The sequence below is a fragment of the Carlito syrichta genome, unplaced genomic scaffold, assembly GCF_000164805.1.
Source record: "Carlito syrichta isolate Samal-C Ts95f unplaced genomic scaffold, Tarsius_syrichta-2.0.1 Scaffold309486, whole genome shotgun sequence".
In the NCBI taxonomy this organism is placed as follows: domain Eukaryota; kingdom Metazoa; phylum Chordata; class Mammalia; order Primates; family Tarsiidae; genus Carlito; species Carlito syrichta.
Window position 1 is genome coordinate 277,121 of NW_007253582.1, and position 22,115 is coordinate 299,235.

At 38.0% G+C, this 22,115-nt stretch overlaps 1 protein-coding gene across 2 annotated transcripts in view; it reads left to right on the top strand.

The window, feature by feature from the left end:
* The window catches only part of PDE5A (phosphodiesterase 5A), a 138,011-nt gene that overhangs the window by 114,950 nt on the left and 946 nt on the right, over positions 1 to 22,115 (top strand). For both annotated transcript variants that reach the window (XM_008067352.1, XM_008067353.2), the window contains exons 15-20: positions 7,064 to 7,151; positions 11,078 to 11,178; positions 12,927 to 13,004; positions 14,217 to 14,280; positions 16,329 to 16,403; positions 17,161 to 17,244. In XM_008067352.1, the coding sequence (XP_008065543.1) occupies positions 7,064 to 7,151; positions 11,078 to 11,178; positions 12,927 to 13,004; positions 14,217 to 14,280; positions 16,329 to 16,403; positions 17,161 to 17,244 (490 nt within the window). The remainder of the gene's footprint in view (positions 1 to 7,063; positions 7,152 to 11,077; positions 11,179 to 12,926; positions 13,005 to 14,216; positions 14,281 to 16,328; positions 16,404 to 17,160; positions 17,245 to 22,115) is intronic.

Genomic DNA, 22,115 nt, shown 5'->3' on the forward strand with positions numbered 1-22,115 from the left:
CTTCAAAAAAAAAGTCCTGGGAAAAAGTTATAGAATCTTGCTTTTGCACATACCACAAAGCAGACTCAACTGAGTAATAACTTTTTTTAAAAAGTTAAAGCAGTTTCAGAGATTTTTATTTCTTCCTACATCCCTGTGGTTTGAGTACAGAAAACCAAGAATTTTCCAGGGATGTTTCTGTTTTTTCTTTTCTTACTGGTAAATGAGTGGTACTTAAGTAGAAATTTCTTAGCCAGGAGTCTCTTGGGAGAAGAATGCCATAAACATTCCCATATCAAGTACTGCTTTCTAAAACTGTATACTGTGTCCAGATCTCATCAGATATTCCAATTAATATGTAAAGGTCAAAATGATAGAAGAAAGCACAGAAATAAAATCAAAAAGAGAAAAAGTGCTCGTGTATTAGGAACTGAAATTCTCCTCATTCACTTTTGAACATCTCTTTTAAAAATTGCTTTAGAGCCAGATATTTCTTGAATAGGAAGCTGTCCCTTGATGCATTATTTGATTTAAAAAAATTAGCCTGGTGTGGTAGTGTGCACCTGTGGTTCCAGCTACTTGGAAGGCTGAGGCAGAAGGATCGCCGGAACCTGGCAGGTCGAGGCTGCGGTGGCCGGGAGCGGCCACTGCACTCCAGTCTGGGCGACAGAGTGAGACTCTAACTCAAAAAAAAAAAAGAAAAGAAAAGCAAAAGGGTAAGCAAGTGGAAGCTTTCAGAGCCTTTCAAGGGAAGGCTATAAAACTAAGCAGTGTATTTTGGAGCCATAGGCGCATGTACGACAGACACCATTTATAAAGAGAGTCTGAAGGTACGCTACAAGGTAAATGAGTAAAATTGGAACTGCAGAGCTCATCTAGGAAGCTGGTACAGCAAACTAGGTATAAACTGAAACTATATGTTAGCTAGAGAGAGGAGGAGACTGAAGGAGAAAAACATTTAATACTGAACAGCTAACTTTATGCATGAAGGAAGGGGATAAATTGTGACTTCTGGTCCAAGAAATTGGAACAATGATGAAAATGAAAGAGCTGGGAAGTTATGTCTATGTGTATGTTGGGAGGGAGGGACTGGCAGAATGAAGGGTAAAGGAGTTTTGACAATGAGGAAAAATAATCATAAATAGGATGGTATTTAGAAGAGATAAAATGATCAAATTAATGCTTTTTTTTTCAAAATGAGAGATGCAGTAAAATCAGAAAAATAAATCTCCTGATCGCCACAATGAGACTGTGTATTTGTCCTGGAAGAGTACTCATTGCCAAGGTCTTCTCTGCTTTATGCTAGAGGAATAATCCCAGTGAGTCTTGAGGGACTGGAGATCTAGGTATGAGTAAAGTGCAAGTTCAGTTAGTCTTAATGTCAGTAACAAATCATAATATTAGAAGCTAAACTTTATGTAGGCCTTATTATCATGTGACTTTTGAAAGTCTTTTTAGCACTTTATATTAGTTCACTTAGCAGCGATTCTGATGGTTATGGTAGTTAAACGTGGCCTCAGTCAGATGCCTGAGTTTTAATCCTGGCTCATTCTCTTACTGTGACATTGGATTAGTCATTTAACCTCTCTGTGTTGTTTCCTTCCCTATATAATGGAATAATGAAAGTACCTGTCTCAAAGGATTTTCATAAAGATTAAAGGAATATAAGGCCAGGCATGGTGTCTCAAGCTTGTAATCCCAGCACTTTGGGAGGCCAAGGCAGGAGGATCACTTGAGTCAAGGAGTTCGAGACCAGACTGGGCAACATAAGGGACCCTATCTCTACAAAAAAAAAATAGAAATAAAAATTAGCTGGGCACAGTGGTATGCACCTGTTGTCCCAGCTATTAGGGAGACTGACGCAGGAGAATTGCATGAGCCCAGGAATTGGAGACTGCAGTGAGCTATGATTATGCCACTGCACTCCAGCTTGGGTGACAGAGCAAGATCCTGTCTCAAAAAAAGTGGGGAAGAATATAAATGTAACGTGCTTGAACAGTTCCTGGCCCATATTTAGTGCTCTATAAGTTTTAGCTGTTTTCACAGGGGTTGCTATTAAGAACAGATAGGAGTTCAAGATCTTGCTTTGTCCTATGGTGAATAAAGGGAATGGCAAAGATGCTATACTTGGTAGCACCTAGTAGCTGTGGAACAAAGCAGTAAGCCCTTGTTTGTCACTGATGTGAAAAGAGACCATCAGTAGTGTCAAGGAGGTCAAAGAACTGTGAGGTCAAAAGGGGAAATGAATCATCATCTTGACTATCTATGATATCAGATATGATTACAGACAATGAGAAGGCAAAAAAATAACCTTGATTTATATAAGAAGACAATAATGATTATTTGGAGAGAGATGATGAAGTAAAGAACTAAATGGGGTTGATATGGTTTATAAAGTAGTAGTTAGAAATTTGAACCCAAAGAAATATAGGAGGGGAAGAAGCAGAATCAAGGACTTTGTTAGGATGAGTAAAATAAGACTAGGGTAACAGAACGGATTTTTTCATGGGCCTTTCATTTTCAATAGCTTTCTAAAGCTTTCTATTTTTAGAATATTGGTCTGATTTCTGCATGGGCATCCCAATGCCAATCTCAGAGATGGACCAAAAACTGTGCAGGACAGAGGAAGATGCAGAGAGAGCATGCCAGTCCATGAATGCTAACAGCAGGGTAAGGATAAAATTTTGAAGCAGTAGTGGTTTATATGAGTCCTTCTGATGTGACCTCAAAGAAGCCACATAGCCTTGTGCTTGAAAGAGTGAAATGCAACAGACATAGAATACATTGGTTTCCAAGAATATTTTTGTAAACAGGAAATCTGGGGCATTTGCCACTCTTATTTATTCATAAATCTGTATTTTTAGAATGTAAGTGAGGGAAATCACAATTTTCATTAGTCTCACAAGCCAAGAATTTTCTCTCATGTGAAACAGTCCTTTCTGCATCATCTAAAAATGTAATGTGGGAAGAATGAAACTAGATTGCTACTTAACACCATATATATACAAAAGCTAACTCAAAATGAATGAGGGACTTAAATGTGAAACCTCAAACTATAAGAATCTTAGAAGAAAACTTAGGAAACAACCTCCTGGACATCGGAGTGTAGGCAGTGAATTCATGGTCAAGTCCTCAAAAGCAAATGCAACAGTCTAAGATAAACAGGTGGGACCTTATCAAACTGAAAAGATTTCACACAGCAAAAGAAAACAACAAGAGAATCAAAAGACAACCTGCAGAATGGGAAAAAATATGTGCAAGCTATTCATCTAATAAAGACAAAGGACATGTATAGATACTTCTTAAAGGAAGACATCCAAACAGTCGACAAACATATGAAAAAATGCTCAGCTTCATTAATCATCAGAGAAAGGCAAATTAAGCTACGAGACATCACCTCTTACTACTCAGGGGGGCTATCATAAACAAGTAAAAAAACAACAGGTGTTGGTAAGACTGTGGAGAAAAGGGGATGCTTCTACACTCTTAGTGGGAATGTAAGCTAGTTCAACCTTTGTGGAAAGTAGTGTGGTGTTTTCTCAAAGAACTAAAAATTGAGTTTCCATATGATCCAACAGTCCCACATCTGAATAGAGGAACATAAATCGCTCTACCAAAAAGACACCTGTATGTTCACTGCAGTATTATTCACGATAGCAAATAATTGAACCAACCCAACTGCCAATCCAAAGTGAACTGGATAAAGAAAATGTGGCATGTATAGATGGAATACCATGCAGCCATAAAGAAAAACAAAATCATGTCTTTTGTGTCAACATGGATGTAGCATACTAAGTGAACTATCACAGAAACAAAAAACTAAATACCACATGTTCTCACTCACCCTAAACATTGGGCACACAAGCACAAAAGTGAGAACAACAAACACTGGGCACTGCTAAAGAAGAGAGGGGGAGAGGAGAGATAAGGGACACACAACCACACACTGGGTACCATGTCCACTACGTGAGGAAGAGCAGGAGCTCGCTAGAGGCCCAGACCTCACCTGCACACAATTTACTTATGTAGCAGATTCTCATATGTACCCTACAACTCTAAAATAAAAATGTTTTGTGCATTTGAAGTTTTAACTTGTTTGTGTTATATACCTAATTGCATTTCCTAGTCCAGCCCCTAACTAGCCAGTGAGTGGACACTGTGTACCTCCAAAGTACTGTGGTGCCATGAGATTGTGGTGCCATGAGATAATGTGATGTGGTGATCAGAAATACATTTGAATCCCAGCTCTACCATATATATCAACCTTGAGCATGTTAGACAATCTCTCTGAACATTTGGGCATCTAAAAAACAATTACAAACATGCTCATTTTAGAGCAGTCTCAGCCTAGGTTTCTCTGGAGGCCCACTCTGAGACCAGGTTCATGTGAGGGTAGCTCATTTGTGAATATGACCCTGGGGAGCAAGAATGTAGGACTGGGAAAGACACAGGGAAAAAGGGAAAGTCAGTGGAAGGATAGCCATCCGGAAGTCACTCATGTGAGCGACCAGTGCTTGATCTTGGCAGCTGCTTGTGGGGAGTCTTGCAAAGTGATACCTAGAACTGCTCACCAACACAAAAGGCAGCTGTCCTTAAGTCCCCATATCCCATTGGTCAGAGGTGGCCCACAGGCCTTAACTCCTTCACACTTACAGGTTGAACAAGTGTGAGTGTGGAGAGTTCCTGTGGCATCACTGTGGGGTCAGAGAGCTTTAGGGCAGAGTGAAAGGTATTCAGGGTGGGCCAGGGCAAAGCACCTTCTAATCTTTACCTGTATGAAGTCCGTTAGAGCATGCATGAGGCTGGACTTGGATCAGTGATTGAAGTAAGAAGCAGGAATGAAGACTTTGATCTGGTGACTGGGAGTGCCCTGTACAGAGCTATTATAAAAATTAGATATAACAAACTCCATATCACAGTGCCTTACATGTTGCAGGTGCTCAACAGATAGTAATTGTTATCATTAGGGAAAACAAACATGACCAAATTCAAGAGGTTTACAGTCTAGCGGGGTATCAGACCTATAACAGCTAATACCAGGTAGAATCAAGTTGGTCTTAAACTAATCCTGTACACTATGTCCTTGAATTTCTTATACTAAAAAAATCAGATACAGGAGAAGCTTGTCCTTTTATTCTAAGTGTAGGGAATGAGGAAGACAGCAATTGTAACATTAAAGTTGACTTCAGCATCTCTAGTCTGAGTGATAAGAAAAGTGTTGCCAAAATAGAGAACGTAGAATACAGGTCAGGATTTGAACTATTGATTCTGTTTATCACAGGCCTCCACTCTTCTCATCACAGGCCATCTCTCTGGGTCATGCCATCCACTCTCACGGCTAGGATTGCATTTGCATGTTGATGCATTCCAAATCTGTCTCTTCAACCCAGACCCGAGTTCAGACATTCATATCCACATGGTTGTATCTCAGGCCCCTTAAAATCAACAGACCCAGCATTCAGCTAGCCATCGTCTCCACCTTCATCCTTGCTTCTCAACACCTTCTCTTTTCCTATGTTAGTACGTGAGCTCAGCATCCCAAGGCAGAAGCTTAGCGTTCATACAGTTTCTTTTCAACTCCCTCTTTCTCATCCCCCTCACCAAACTCCCAACAGAATTCACTGCCAACTCCTACCTTATCTCCTCCTAAACAGTCCTCAGGTAGCTGATTCTCTTTCTTTGGACTGCCACCACTCTAACCAAGGCCCTCTCTTAGGTTACCAGAAGCTTCATGGTTGTCTCCATTCATACCTAGTCTTGTTTCAAGTAAATTCACCCATTTGCACAAACCTGCACGTGTTACTCCATTCATTTGTCCCTTTGTCCAGTGGTGAGCAACCACCTGATCTGTACGCCTCAGAAATACAGAAGGAACAGAGAAGGCAAGCAGTGATTTGGGAAAGGTTATGGCGACACTCATGGCACGTCAGCAACATAGGGGATAAACACCAACCATAGATGAGGTTACCCATTCTCTTACCTTTATTTTTACTTTCCTGTTTTTGTTTTCCCTCAGGCTTCTCTCATTTTACCCATTTTTCCCTCACATGACATTTTTTTCAGTCTTGGGTAGCTTCTCTATTCTCAACAAATACAAAGAAAAATAATAATTCAGACAGTAGTATTGAAGAAATAATCCACTGTATTATCTAACCCTTGTATGTGGTGCTTTACAATTCATAAGCCCCTTTCCTATAAATCTAGGAACAGAGGCTTTCAAAAACTGTTTCTTTTAAAGAATTGTGTAATCTATGCTTAATGTTTACATGTGATGACTCATGAGAAAAATGAGGTAAACGACAGTGCTTGTCATGCTTTAGACCTAGATTTGTGACTGTTCCATAGATATAATGAACTGAGTGGTGTGTGTGTGTGTGTGTGTGTGTGTGTGTGTGTGTGTGTGTGTGTGTGTGTGTATTTCCCCTCCCTTCACTCAGCCCAAGGATCTCTACACCTGATATCCCTAAAATCTTAGTGCCAAAAGGACCTGGGTCCCACATGGGGGACTTTCTGACTGCTTTCTCCTTCCTTTCTTCCTTCCATCAAAAGGAGCATATGCACTGACTGTTACCTTTTCCTTCCCTTTCCTCACGCAATACCTGAGTTAATTCCATTTCAGCCAGTCCTTTTCTTATTTGTAGGTGCATATTAATAAGTTGACGATCAACCTGAGCATTATTTTAAAGGCAAAGCTGGCAAGTGAATTTGCTTCAGATTTTAAATCAATTGCAATTTGAAATTGAAAGATATGATCGGTACAATTATTTTAGAGTCTTGTTTTTTTCATGTTTAGAGAAATTAGTCCTCTGTTCTTATTCTTCTACTATTTTAGTCAATATTAAATCCAATTAAACTCTCTGTACTTTGAACTGGCAGCAGTTACATTGGTATTTGAAAACAATTTGACCCTTTGTATTTATTTCTCAGAGATTACCTCTGTCTTTTCATGGTAAAAGAAGAGAAAATTGTTAGATTAATTTTATGAAGTAGACTTTTTTTTAGTTAACCAGTAATAAGATTGGACTGATAAACAAAATGGGGAAATTGTTTATTTTTTTCCTTTCTTCAACAAAATATTTTTCAGAAGTGAACACCCACTGGCCCAACTCTACTGCCATTCAATCATGGAACACCATCATTTTGACCAGTGCCTGATGATTCTTAATAGTCCAGTAAGTACCTAATTTATTGTTGTGGAATTTTAAATGAGAGCTTTATAAATCCAGCGTTATTTTTAGGTTTTGGATTTATTCCCAGCATCATAAATTCTTGAACGTGCTTTATTCCTTTTTGGGTAGGGAAGGCAAAGCCAAAATGTTTGAGATCTTCACAGTCCCACTTCTCTAGACAATTGACACTGTCAAAATGTTGCCTGATAAGGGAAATTTGGTTATTCGGCTCCATGTGGCTACTCCAAATGAGAAGCAATCAAAAGTGACATTTTGTGGCTCAGTTAATTCTGCTTCTTTTTAAAAATCAAATAAAGTGATAGCTTATATAGCTCAAGAATTTGCTTTCACAAGCCAATACCTTTTCCTCTTTTTATTGGCCCTTCTAATCACTAAGAAATCATTTCATTCAGGAACAAAGCAACTTGGTTAAATGAGTGTTTATCAATGTATGCTATGCTGTACTAAACATACTTATGTTAAGAAAAATAAGATTAAAATAATATATACTAGAACATTAACAATGGTTCTGTTGGCCTAGTAAAATTACTAATACTTTTATTTTCTCTTTTTAGTTTGCTCATTATTCACATTATCTTTTGTATGCATGTATTACCCTTGTAATAAGAAAAATGTTGTAACTATTACATTGAACAAGCACAATGTATGGTATATAATCTTAAAGCAGTTTTATCATTATATCTCTTAAGTTTACCCACTGGGGTTAGTTCTTCCTTGAGCAGTGGAAGAACATTCAGAAATCCCCATGAATCTTCTGGTTACTCTTTCTTTTTTTGAATTTTTAATCCACAGTTTTCATTGAGATAAAGTGCATACATTATATACAGTGAAATATACAGGTTTTAAGTGTTCAGTTTGATGAATTGAAAAGACATACTTATTGGTGTTAGGTAGTAGGTAGTATCTCAATGTCATTTTAATTTGCATTTCTCTGATGATTAGTGAGGCTGAGCATTTCTTCATGTGTCTATTGGCTGCTTGTATGTCTTCTTTTGAGAAGTGTCTATTAATGTCCTTTGCCCACTTTTTAATAGTGTTTTTTTTTCCCTTTCAACTCATTTGAATTCCTTGTAGATCCTAGATGTTAGACCCTTGTCAGATACATAATTATCAAATATTTTTTCCCCATTCTGTGGACTGTCTGCCTTCTCTCTTGATGGTTTCTTTGTTGTACAGAAGCTTTTCAGTTTGATGTGATCATTCTTTTATAAGTAAAAGTCCTCTAGTTACTTTAGGTCCGAATATATTGTACGTAGTTCTCAATTCTGAAACCAATACATCCAGTCCTGGGTAACAGTCCAAATTTTGAACATGAGTTAAAGCTTCAGGTTCTCCCCTTACTGCTCTGGTTGGCTTTTTATTCCCTACCTTGTATGTCTTCTAACTCCTTCCTCACTCCCAATCCTCTATGGATTCTTATCCCTGCAGACTTGGAGAATAGGAATGGAAAACAGGGAAGAAGAGGGTTCAGAATGTTCTTAATGGGTTATGAGTGTCTCACTCTCTATGCCTGGTAGGTGTTAAATCTGAGTTATTTTCTTATGAATAACTTTGTGACCCCTGCAGAACATCCTCATGGTGGGGATTTCCCACAGTAGCCGCAGAGTGGCTACCCAGCTCCAGTCTTGCCTTTTTACACTTTCCAGACAGGAATCAGACACAAACTACTCTAGTTTCACCTCCACCCACTAAACTACAGGAGACAGACACAGTGGGTTCAAGCCCTCTCTCTTACTTGAGGTGGTGGGGAACACACTCTCACTCCTTCCTAAACACCTCAGTGTGGGTGAAGGGTTAAGAGTCAAAAATCTGTTTTGGCAACCTCTTTATAAAGTCTGTATATGTCTAGTACAGGCTGTTTTGCTACAGCATGTGACTGTTTAATATAAATCAGTTCATGTGTGATCAATAAGTAGAATGTTGTCAGCATGCTGTAGAATTTGTACCATTTCATGTACAAGTTCTCTGGGGTAAGAAGTGGTGGAATGGTGAAAGTGAATTTTGACCTTCAGCCAAAGAGGAGGAAACCCTCCACTTGACTCCTACATGTATAGCCCTTTCCATTCTTGAGAATACTGAAAATGGGCACTTGTACCTGAAGCTTTCCCCCTAGCTTTGGACTGCTCGAGGCTCTTGGCAGCCTGCTGTTCCTTCAGTGCCCAGCTTAGCAGCAGCCCTCCTGTCTCAATGACCCAATACCATCTGCATTGTCTCTGGGCTTTGCATACCAGCACGTCCACTTGACTGCTTTTGGGCATCTCTCATATCCTTACAGCAGCCTTCAGACCTATTGGATTGGCCTATTCAAGTTGCCTCCAGGGGTACCACAATTCTTGGTTTGGTTTGTGCACTGGTTACAAAGTTACATATGTTTTGAATGGCCTGCCTCAATACCATTTTCCCCATAAGCCATGTTATTTTTTAGTGCACAGTCTTACAGAACTGAGATTTTTCAGGAATGTACATGTCATATTATAGTGGAAACATAGTCTGGACTTTTCTTGGTATTTGCTACCTGTGTACTTTAGTCAAAACTTTCATTTTACTATCCTATTACAAGTTCAGTTCCAAAGAAAGAAAATACACGAACCTTTTTTGGAAAAAAACCTATGTAACAGTGTTCCTATCATATGTAACCTCTGTTGCTTCTTGACTTGTTATATAATGTGTTACTACACAATATAATATGTAAGGAATCTGATTGTATATATGTCTGGCTCACTACCTGCCTATACTTTCTTTGTAAGCAGTTAGACAAGAAATTACAGCTTCTACTTTGGAGAGTAAAAATAAGAATACAGCACCAAAAGGCATTTCTTTTTCCATTTGAAATTGTCTCAAGATTTGATAGGACACACAGGATTATCACAGCCCTGACCCACCCCCACCAAGTTTAAAAAACAAGTCAATCCTGATGTGAATAGCAGTTATACCTGGCTAAATTATGTTCTGTTCCCAAAAGGGTTGCCAGAGAACATTTAAAAAGTTACATGAACTCTGAAAAAAAAAAGGAAGTTGTTTTGTTTTGTAATAAGTAAAAGTATCAGAATATATTTTCTGGATAATTTTTTGGTTGAAATTACAGATTTGTTTGTCATTAATTAGATTCATGCCACAATTTCAGCATATAGTTATCATCTAACCAACGTGTTTGGCCCCAGCCTAACTCCCAGAAGTTTCCTGGTCTTTGTAACAAATCCTTGCCTCCAAATCCCATTCCTAAACCTTTTTCTTGGCCCTGAGATTTAGGAAGCACATCTGACTCAATTTATAGATCTTGTTTTGAGTATATTCTAGTGTCCAAGCTGTGTTTTACTTCGTTCAGGGTTAGAGAGCCGCTGTGCTTTAAATTACAGGCAAGAAATAAAATGTACTTATGGAGCAAAAGCTTTCTGTGATTTGCACATGGATTAGCCATCTTTTAAATATTTCTTATGGATGTTTCAACCCTGCTTTCTTATACCACAATCAGTAAGCACACAGATGGCTCATGCCTTCTACCTGTGTATGTTAAGAGGTCACTATAATTGACAAAGTTAAAATTACATAAATTTGCACCAGAAATGTTACTGGGTCTATTTAGAAAGCCATAGAGAAATGACTTTTTAATAATCATTCGTTTACATCCTTCATATCCATTCATTCACATCCACTAAGATGGCTTTGATTTTTCAAAGTGTTGCTTGCTGTTAGATGATAGCAGTTAATAAGACAGGGTATTGTGAGAGGGAGTATCGAGGGGAAACATTATTTCATGGTATTTACTGTAAGTGAGCAGGAGCCCTCCATATTCATGAGTGAAGAATACTGAGCATGTGTGTGAGATATGTGATTATATTTCCAGATGTTGTTCTTTTCAGCAGTTTTTCCATGTGGAGTGCTAATGATGGGTTTCTCTTTTTATAAAGGGCAATCAGATTCTCAGTGGCCTCTCCATTGAAGAATATAAGACCACACTGAAAATGATCAAGCAAGCTATTTTAGCTACCGACCTAGCACTGTACATTAAGTAAGTTTTAAGAAATATCCTGAGAAATAGGTTTTGGAGGTGTTTATATTGTTTCAAATTTTTAACATCCATGTTGAGAAAAGTTTAAAGGACAAGTGTCCTGGCAAAGCTGTCAGATTTTGGAGCAGCTTCTTAAGAGTTATCAGAAAATCTACCCTTTGACTTATATACAGCTAAAAATTACAAAATACATAGTTATTTCTGATGTTTGTCTACTGCTGTGTCTCTGAAGTTATGTAGAAATCAAATAGACATCTCAAGGTCATTCCAAGCCATTCTGTCCAAAAATTATATAGGTCATTTGCTTTTCCTACATCCCCTCACCCCTACATTCTGACCACTTTACAGTTCCTTCATTCTGTCATATATGCTTAGGTGGGCAGGAAAAGGAGCAGAAGCCAAACAAGTAGCTCTGGTTTCTTGTTTTATTTTGGCAGAAGAAAACAATGAATACAAACTTCAAAGTTACTGATTCTAAAATAAGAGCATGCATTAGAGTGGTGGCTGTATTTAAGCATTTGCTTGATTGAACTGCCTTCCTAAAAACTACAAAATATGTTCCTGCATTTGGACACCTATTAGTTTCCAGTCATGTCCTGATATCATGATGCATGTGTGGGGATGAGGGGAACCAAGGAATGCCATGCCCGGGTTTCCTTGTAATACGGCTCTCTCTCCCTCTGTACAGAATCCTCATTCTTGGTTTGGTTTTAGCCACTCTTAGGAGAAGTAAAAACAAATTGGACAAACACACAAAACATGTGCCACATATCCACTCTTATATATACACAAGTAATTGCATGTGTCTGCTCCATTAGATATCAGAACACTTTGAGGTTGAATCAGACAAAAGAAGATACCAATTAAACTGAATAGACTTCAGTTTATTAAAAATAATTTCAGAATAAGGATTATCAAATTACAAGAATTTGAAAAATTCCTGTAACCTCACAGCCTTCCTTACCTTTCCAGCACACATAGATCTCTCCTCTGAACCCTTATAAAACCTACTTTTCATTTTTGATAGTCATATACAGTCAATTTTATTACAACAGTTTTTCTTTTGTTGAGTCTTGTGTCTTCAGCTAGATGTTTAACACTGTGAAGGGAACAATTCTTATCTTATGACTTCTCAAAATGCTTAACAATTTTGTGCATATAAGAGGTATTTCTGTACCTGAATATTATTATATTAATTGAGTAAATAATAAGTATTATTTTAAGCTTTACTTGGCCTTTCTCTGCTTCAGAAGCACTTCATAACTTTATATTTTTTATTCTATTCCATGATTTATATGAATAAATTATATTAAACTGAAACTTTGTTCTTGTTATGCATGCACTTAAAATATCTTAAATCATTCTCAGCATCAAATTTTAACTCATTCTTTTTCATTTTGGTGGCCGGGAGCGGCCACTGCACTCCAGTCTGGGTGACAGAGTGAGACTCCAACTCAAAAAAATAAAAAGTAAAAAAAATTTTCAAGAGTTGAGATAACCATTATTTGTGATCTGACATTAAAACTTAAATGAGGTTTAATGTTTTGCCCAAAGCAAATGTTTGAAGGGGCAAAGTGAGGTATTTAAGATTTTTAAGTGGTAATTTTTTTATTGGGTTCTAAGATGGGAAAAAAATATTGAGTTTCTTTTAATCAAAAATTTTCTCTATGAGTGTGTGTAGACCAAAGGAATACAAGCCTGGGGACTCATCATAACTGTCAACTATATTTTTTAAATTTATTTTCAAGGAGACGAGGAGAATTTTTTGAACTTATAAGAAAAAACCAATTCAATTTGGAAGATCCTCATCAAAAGGAGTTGTTTTTGTAAGTAGGCTGTCTATCCTTAAAGCTAACATTTTGTTACCCAATTAATTTTTTCACTACCAGTTTTTATTGCAATTATCCATTACAACATGATGATTTTAAAGACTGTCAGACTTCTCCAGAGTGTTTTACAAAGGACTAAATATGAATACTGGCTTGAAAAGAAATGCATTTGCAAATTCAAGTAAATGAATTGTTCCTTTTTTCTAGAAAAACCTTTAAAATATGGTAGAGTATCAGTACAAAGTTATAGGGTTCCTTTATTCAATTTCCTAATTCTTCCGAATGGGTTTCTGAAAATGGAATCCTAAAGTGTTTACTTCTCTGGAATAAAATCCTGAAAAAGTAGAGTGGCGAGGTTGGGGTCCAGACATGAGAGCAATACTCTAAAGTCTGTGTAAGTAAAATAGTTAGGTATTGGTGAGAGACCAGTGGCACACAGCAAGAGGTCTAGAATTGCATAGAACATTTAGTATATAATAAAGATAACATTTCAAATAACTGTGGGAACGGTAAAGATAAGTCAATAACCAAATGGAAGAAGACAAAATTGGATCTACTCCACATACCGAAATTCCAGTTGAAGCGTAGTGTCAACCTAGAGATTTAAACCATACAAACATGGGTGGATTCTTTTATAACTTAGGAGTGAGAAAAGTTTCCTTCCATAGTTTAACACGCGGAAACAATAAAGGAAAAGACTGATAAATGTGCTTAATCATTCAACAGCTTTTCACATAAAAGTCACTGCATGTGTTGAGTGAATTAGGGTGACCCACTGTAATTTCTGGTATAAGACTTTTATCAGTGTGATACCTGATGTTATGCTTTTACAGTTAGTTATTAGTAACCGATGGGTTTTCATCACACTGTCACTGAGAATGGAATACCAATGTGAAAAACACAATAATAGGAGGCAAATTTTGACCTGAAGGTTAATATTTTTTTCATTGTGCTGATTTTCAACCAAATGAGGTAGATAGAGTACAAACTCCAGTATTTCAAAGGGCAGCCAAAACAATGAAGCTCTTTTATCACTGTATCAGCTAAGCTTCTGTATAAATTCTGCTTCTATTTCTTTCATCTTTATAAACTGCCACTCCCATCTTTAAGAAAGCTTTAATTTATCTTTTTTGTTAGTAACTATTTACTGAGGGTATATAGTCTCATAATAGTATATAGGAAATTGGGGTTTCCTTTTTCTCTTAACAGAGCAATGCTTATGACAGCTTGTGATCTTTCTGCAATTACAAAACCCTGGCCTATTCAACAACGGGTATGTTGCTTAGTGATGATAAATGTAATAATTAAAAAGTCAACTTAAGAAAAGTCTTTACTCTTAATGCAACTCCTGCAGTAAGTACTTATGAATCATTTTTCTAATTTGTTTGTTTGTTTGTTTGTTTGGTTTTTTTGAGTTGGAGTCTCACTCGGTCGCCCAAGACTGGAGTGCAGTGGCCGCTCCCGGCCACCACAGCCTCGCCTGCTGGGCTCCAGTGATCCTTCTGCCTCAGCCTTCCGAGTAGCCGGAATTACAGGCACGCACTACCACGCCCGGCTGATTTTTTGATTTATTGTAGAGATGAGGTCTCGCTGCCCAGGCAGGTCTCGAACCCCGGGGGCTCAGGCAATCCACTCACCTCAGCCTCCCAAAGGCGCGGGATTACAGGCTGAGCCACCGAGCCCGGCTATTTTTCTAATTTTTAAATAGTATTAACAATGGATAATTGGACATTAAAAGGTCTTCCCTGTTAGATTAATTTGTCTTAATTTGTAAGATATATTGAGAAAGAGATAGCCAGGAGCGGTGGCTCACACCTGTAATTCCAGCACTTTGGGTGGTGGAGGCGAGAGGATTGCTTGAGTCCAGGGGTTCAAGACCAGCCTGGGCAACTTGGTGAGACCTCATCTCTACAATAAATCAAAAAATTAGCCAAGTGTGGTGGCCCATGCCTGTAGTTCCAGCTACTTTGGAGGCTGTGAGGCAGAGGGATCACTTGAGGCCCAGCAGCTCAAGGCTGCAGTAGCCGTGACCATGCCACTGTACCCCTGTCTGGGAAACAGAGTGAGACTCCTACTCAAAAAAAGAAAGGGAGGGTGTCTATGTTAACACAGCAAAACTACGTTGTTGATAAGTTTCAATTTCAGCACTATGGGTTGAACATTTCTCATTCGAAAATCCAAAATTCAAAGCTTTTTGAATTCTGTCATGAAACTTAAAGGAAATGCTCATTGAGCATTTTGGATTTTTTATTTTTTTGATTTGGGATACTGAGCCAGTAGGTGTAATGCAAACATTCTAAAATCTGAAAAAAGTCAAAATCAGATGAGGGATACTCAACCTGTACTTGTGGCTCACTTGGGGATTTTGGTTTTAGCACATTACTTTCATAACCTTAAAAATTAGAAGAAGCTAAATTATTTTTCTTATGGCTAGCCTACTAGGCTATATCTCAAGACACTAACAAGTAGAACTTAAACATTTCTGGGGCTTGTAAATGGGGGAAATGTTAATATAATATTTCAAGAAGGATCTGTTCAGAGCCCATTGCCAAGAGGCTAAAAAGAAATCCTTGCCTCTAAAGAAGTAAGTGTTATAATGTTTTGCAGAGGCAACAAAGGCTCAGAAAAGTGATGAGTACGCATGAAGTGATGTGTATATTATGTTTTTGTTTTTTAAGATTTCATTTTGATTCCTTAATGTGCTATATAAGATTGCTGGCAGAGCTGAAGGCTCTGGGCTATGTGGTCACGGCATCCAGCAGCTACAGACTCACCCCATGAAACAGACATACTGAGAAAGCAAGATCAAAACTCATTCTCATGTGCCAGAGCCAGCATGCCATAAGCACGCAGGAAAAGTGATCTTTACATACCTTCCTGCCCCATAATAAATAGGACTATATGCCCATTTCCAAATTGAGAAGAGACTGGAAGAGGGAAGAGGCTGTCTTTTCATTTATCCTTTCTTTAATTCTAAGTCAAACCCTTGTACCTGTTGTTTTTTTTGGGGGGGGGAATAAATGTAAGAAATACATTCTTAAATAAAATAATTTTGAAAGCTGCCAAGGAGAGAGAGATTTACAAAAGTGGGGCAGAGCATCATGTAATAGTCAAGTGAGTGTGCTTTGGTCACAGACAGTTTGGGTTTAAGTATCATGTTGTGACGTATTAGCTAGTATCTTTATGTGCGTTACTTCATCTTTGAACCTCAGTTTTCTCACATATAAAATGGAGATATATATACTTTATCACAGGGCCATCATTGAAAGTCTCTGTTTTAAAGCTTCTCATTGTCAAAACTCAGTCTATTACTTATTTCAGATAGCGGAACTTGTAGCAACTGAATTTTTTGATCAAGGAGACAGAGAGAGAAAAGAACTCAACATAGAGCCCACTGTAAGTATGAGACGTTGGTAGGAATTATTCGAATGCAATTTTTTAAATTGTTGACTCCTTTTAGGCTTCTATGGTATCTTTCCTAGGAGCGCAATTTCTCATTTTATTTTTTAAAACTTTTTTTTATACTAGAAGAATTGAAAATGTTCATTACAGAAATCAAAGCAAATAAAAGAGCGCAAAAAAGACTGTTGGGATCATCATATCATACTACTTTTTTTGTAATTTGCTTTTTCCATTTAATACCATAAACCACTTTTCACTCTAACAAATGCTCTTCTATGTATTATTTATCATGTTTATGTGAAGTAGATGTAACCATATCTGCCATATTTGTAACTCACTGCCATGGTGTAATGATGTTTACCGTATTCGCTGTTATAAACAGCACTCTGATAAACTTCTTTGTTACTTAACTGTTGCATGCCGTTCTTTATTATCTTGTTAGGACAAATTCCCAGAATTGATGTGCTGAAGGGTAAAAAGAATGTAAAGGTTTTTGATACTGCCTTTTTACATAGAATATGGATCTCAAATACAAGAAAAAAAAATTTCACAAGCCACTTGTGTCTTTTAGAATGCATTTTCCTGGAAATGAAGCATAGGATTTTCCTCCTCTGGTGGGGGTGCAAGGATGTGGCTGTAGTTGCTGTCTGACCTTCCAAGGCTAACCTGCTGATTCATCTTTTTAGAGCCAGCTTTCATTGTGATCTTTAAATAAATACATATTTGTGTGTGTCTGTGTTTTTATTTTCAGGATCTTATGAATAGGGAGAAGAAAAACAAAATCCCAAGTATGCAAGTTGGGTTCATAGATGCCATCTGCTTGCAACTATATGAGGTATTTATATGAAAACTGCTAAGCTTGTTAGACTATTATGAACTAAATCCTAAAGTAAGTTGAAGAGTTTAACACCCAGCACATATTTTTTGCTTCTAAATCAAGAAATAAAATTGTCATTAGTATTGTTTCTTTTTCATTTATTTATTTTTTTATTTTTGAGTTGGAGTCTCACTCCGTCGCCCAGGCTGAAGTGCAGTGGCACGCTCACAGCTACCACAGCATCAACCTGCTGGGCTCAGGCAACTCTTCCTCCTCAGCCTTCCAAGTAGCTGGAGCTACAGGCTCGCACTACCACACCCGGCTAATTTTTTTATTTATTGTAGAGATGAGATCTCGCCAAGTGGCTAGGCTGGTCTTGAACCCCTAAATGCAGGCAATTCTCTTGCCTCCGCCTCCCAAAGTGCTGGGATTACCAGCTGAGCCACCCTAGTATTGTTTCTTTTACTAACGAACATGATGTTTGTTTGAACAAGGAACACATTTTATATTTACTGTTGAGTAAGTAGTATCTATTGAGTGCCTACTGTGTGCTCGTCTCCAACAAATTGATTTAAGAAGTGCTAAGAAGAATCATGTGCTAATGCCACTCTCAAGAAAGTATATTGGGGGGGTGAGGAAGGGTGCAAAAAAAAGTTTATTGTAATCATTATGTTTTAGCATATTCTTTTTAAGTCTGAATTTTAGCCTAAATAAAGAAAAATAATTATCCATCTTAGTCTTGTCATAACATGGCTTTAATATTGTTTACAAAAATTCTTATGTGAATTAAAGGGGTAGCTAGAAAAATATTGCAGGCTTCCTTTCCATACATCTGCTGGCTTGGCTTTAGTTTTGGGGGGTTTTCTTTGGTTTTGGTTTTTGTAGGTAAATAGATTCTCCCTAAAACTTCAGAAGTATTAGCTTAGAAGTTTATGGCCCACATACAGAAGGAAGAGGTTGCCTTTGTCTTTAAAAAATTAAACAGGAAACTGTTTTAAGTTTCAGATATTAAAACTCAGTTTATAAAAAACTCAGATATAAAAAACTCAGTTTTAATGGAGTTACCATAGAATGTCACCCAAGGCCAGGAAAAACTTAAAAAGTTTTCCAATCCAGACGTTTTACAGATTCAGTAATTGAGTTTGTAAAGTTCATCTCCCCAAACAGGTAGTTCTGGGAGAGCTGCCCCTAGAGTCCAGTTCTCACCTCAGGCCAGGGTTCTAGTCATCAAAACAATTTCATAAAGAAGCTGTGACTGAGGAAAGGACAAGGACACCAAAAGAAACATGGAGAAAAAAGAAAAGGTGTGATACCTCCATCATTGCCTCCCATGTTTTTCAGGGTTCTACTTATTTGCTCCTTTGTTGACAAGTTCTTACTCAAGTATGTTCAGAGCACTGTTTTAAACACACACCCTTGAATGTCTCATTGTTCCCATAACAGATAATTTCCTATTGATTGGATTAATAGTTTCTTGATTAAAAATAGTAAAGGCTCTTTTGCTTTTTCCCCAGCCCTGTAAATACAGTCAACATAGGAATTAGATCACCTATTATAAATTTTATCCTTCTATGTTTCATACACACACACACACACACACACACACACACACACATTTTCATTTTTACTTGAATCTGCTGTTGAAAATTCTATGTGCTATTGATATGCTTTTACCATTATTTATTATAGAAGTAACATGTTCTCACTGTAGAAAAATCAGAGAATTACTGAGAAGCAAAAAGGAAAATAAAATCACTTATAATCCCACTACCTCGAGATAACTATTCATATTAGTGTATGGGGGAACCCAAAATAAGCCCAGAATTTGTTTACTAAAAATTGTATATTTATTCTTACATTTTTTAAAATTTAAATTTAAATTTTTTATTATAAAGATGTGGGGTACAATTCAGGGTTAGGTATACAAACATTGATTATGCAGGTACCCTTGTTGATGAGGTATGCCCCTCCCTCCCCTAGCAGTTCTGTCAACTGCCAATCCCACCCCCCCCACCGCTGCCTGACAGTTTCCCACTACTGCCAATCCCTTTCTTATAGTATTATAATTGTTCAAGGTCCGCTTATGAGTGAGAACATATGGTACTCTGTTCTTTGTTTCTGTGATAGATCACTAAGTATGACTGACTCTAAATCCATCCAAGTTGCTGCAAAATCCATATGCTTGTCCTTTATGGCTGCATAATATTCTGTTGTGTACATGTTCCACACTTTTTTCATCCAGTCCAGCTTTGATGGGCAACATGATTGGTTCCATACTTTTGCTATTGGGAATAGAGCTACAACAAACATATATGTGCAGGTATCTTTTTACATATGTAGGTATCTTTTTTGTAGAATGCTTTGAGTTCCTCCGGGTATATTCCCTATAGGGGAATTGCTGGGTCATATGGAAGGTCAATTTCTAGTTCTTTCAAAAATCGCCACACTGTCTTCCAAAGAGATTGCACTAGTTTGCATTCCCACCAGCAGTGTAGAAGCGTTCCTTGTTCTCAGCATCCTCACCAGAATCTATTCTTGTTTGTTTTTTAGTGATGGCCATTCTTACTGGGGTTAGGTGGTATCTCAATGTGGTTTTGTTTTGCATTTCTCTGATGATGAGTGAGGCTAAGCACTTTTTCTTGTGTCTGTTGGCTGCCCATATATCTTCTTTTGAGAAGTGTCTATTCATGTCTTTTGCCCACTTTTTAATGGGGCTGTTTTTTCCTTTCAGTGCGTTTGAGTTCCTTGTAGATCCTAGATGTTAGACCTTTGTCAAATATACAGTTGGCAGATATTTTTTCCCACTCTGTGGGCTGTCTCTCTGCTCTCTTGATGATTTCTTTTGCTTTGCAGAAGCTCGTTAGTTTGATGAGGTCTTGCTTGTCTATTTTATTTCTTAAGGTATTGGCATTTAGGGTTCTGTATAGGAATTGGTTGCCAGTTCCAATTTCTATAAGGGTGCCTCCTGCGTTTTCAAAGATTCTTATAGTTTGAGGTTTTACATTTAGGTCTTTGATCCATTTAGGTTAATTTTTGTGTATGGTGTTAGGTAGGAGTCCTGTTTCAATCTTCTGCATGTGGTCAGCCAGTTTTCCCAGCACCATTTGCTGAGGAGGTCCTCCTCTCCCCAGTGGTTGTTGTTGGAGGCTTTGTCAAAGATGAGTTGATTGAGAAATTGAGGCTTTGCTTCCAGAATCTCTATCCTGTTCCATTGCCATTGGTCTGTGTGCCTATTCTTGTACCAATACCAGGCTGTTTTGATTATTGTAGCCTTTTAGTAAAGTTTGAAGTCTGGAAGTGTGATACCTCCTGCTTTGTTTCTTTTACTAAAGATTGTTTTGACTATCCGTGGTCGTATATGTTTCCGTATGAATTTCTGTATTGTCATTTCCAGGTCTGAGAAAAATGATGTTGGTAACTTTTCTCTTTTTTTTTTGAGTTGGAGTCTCACTCGCCCCCCTGTCTGGAGTGCAGAGGCACGCTCCCGGCCACCGCAGCCTCGACCCGCTGGGTTCCGGCGATCCTTCCTCCTCGCCTTACGAGTAGCCGGAATTACAGGCATCCACTACCATGCCCGGCTGATTTTTTTGATTTATTGTAGAGATTAGGTCTCGCCAAGTTGCCCAAGCGGGTCTCGAACCTGTGGGCTCAGGCAATCCACTCACCTCAGTCTCCCAAAGTGTAGGATTACAGGCTGAGCCACCGAGGCTGGCTGATGTTGGTAACTTAATGGATATTGCGTTGAATCTCTTATTCCCACATGTTTATACTTCAGTCACCGTCAAAGTACTTTCCATCGAGACACTTTTTCCACTGCTCAAAACAGTTTTTGACCTCATCAGTTTTGATCCCTTTTAGAACTTCTGCCGTTTTTTGTTTCACTTCTTCCACATCAGCAAAACATTTCCCTCTTTTCATCCAGGGAAATAAAAAAAAGTTACTGGGGCAAAATCAGGTGAATTGGGAGGGTGGGGCACAGACATCATGCTGTTTTTTTGTCAAAAACTGCTGAACAGTCAGCACGGCGTGGGTAAGTGTGCTTTTAAATCACCTATAATGAACTGGGCAAATGCATTGAAAGAATCTCCAAAAAATATTCACTGAAGCCAAACTCAGTCTATCACAACAATGCTAAATAGTATACTGATGTCAGTGGGTTCCTAGAATACTTACCTAGCTGAGGAAGTACTACAAGGGGCCCATCTTCCAAAAAATAATTCCGTTTTTTAAGGGCCCTTCCCACATATGTGCTTTATGACATTCTCATATACTTTTCACTTAACAAAAATTGCTTTTTGCGATCCATAATATACCATAGTTAAACATATCTTATGTGTCAAATGTGTTTCTATGACTTTTTTTTTTTTTTTGGAGGGTAAGAAAGCAGGAGTTTATTAAGAAGACCAAAAAAGCTCCCAAGTGGGAGGGGACTTGAAAGAAGGTTGCCCTCTATGACATTTTTAATGGCTACAAAATAGTAACACAATATACCTAACCCTGTTGCTGGGAATTTGTCATTTTCATTGTTTCTCTATACAAAGAAATCTGCAATGAACCTTCTTGTGGAAATATTTATGACACTATAGTTGGTAAATAATAATGCAACTCAGAATTATGAATTACTCTTTATTATAAAGCAATCTTGGGTGAAAACCTATTTAAGTACATTGTACAAAATCATTCTACAGGCCGGGCTTGGTGGCTCAGCCTGTAATCCCAGCGCTTTGGGAGGCCGAGGTGAGTGAATTCCCTGAGCCCGTGGATTCAAGACCCACCCGGGCAACTTGGTGAGATCTCATCTCTACAATAAATCAAAAATTAGCCAGGCATGGTAGCTACTTGGAAGGCTGAGGCGGAAGGATCGCCGGAGCCCAGCAGGTCGAGGCTGC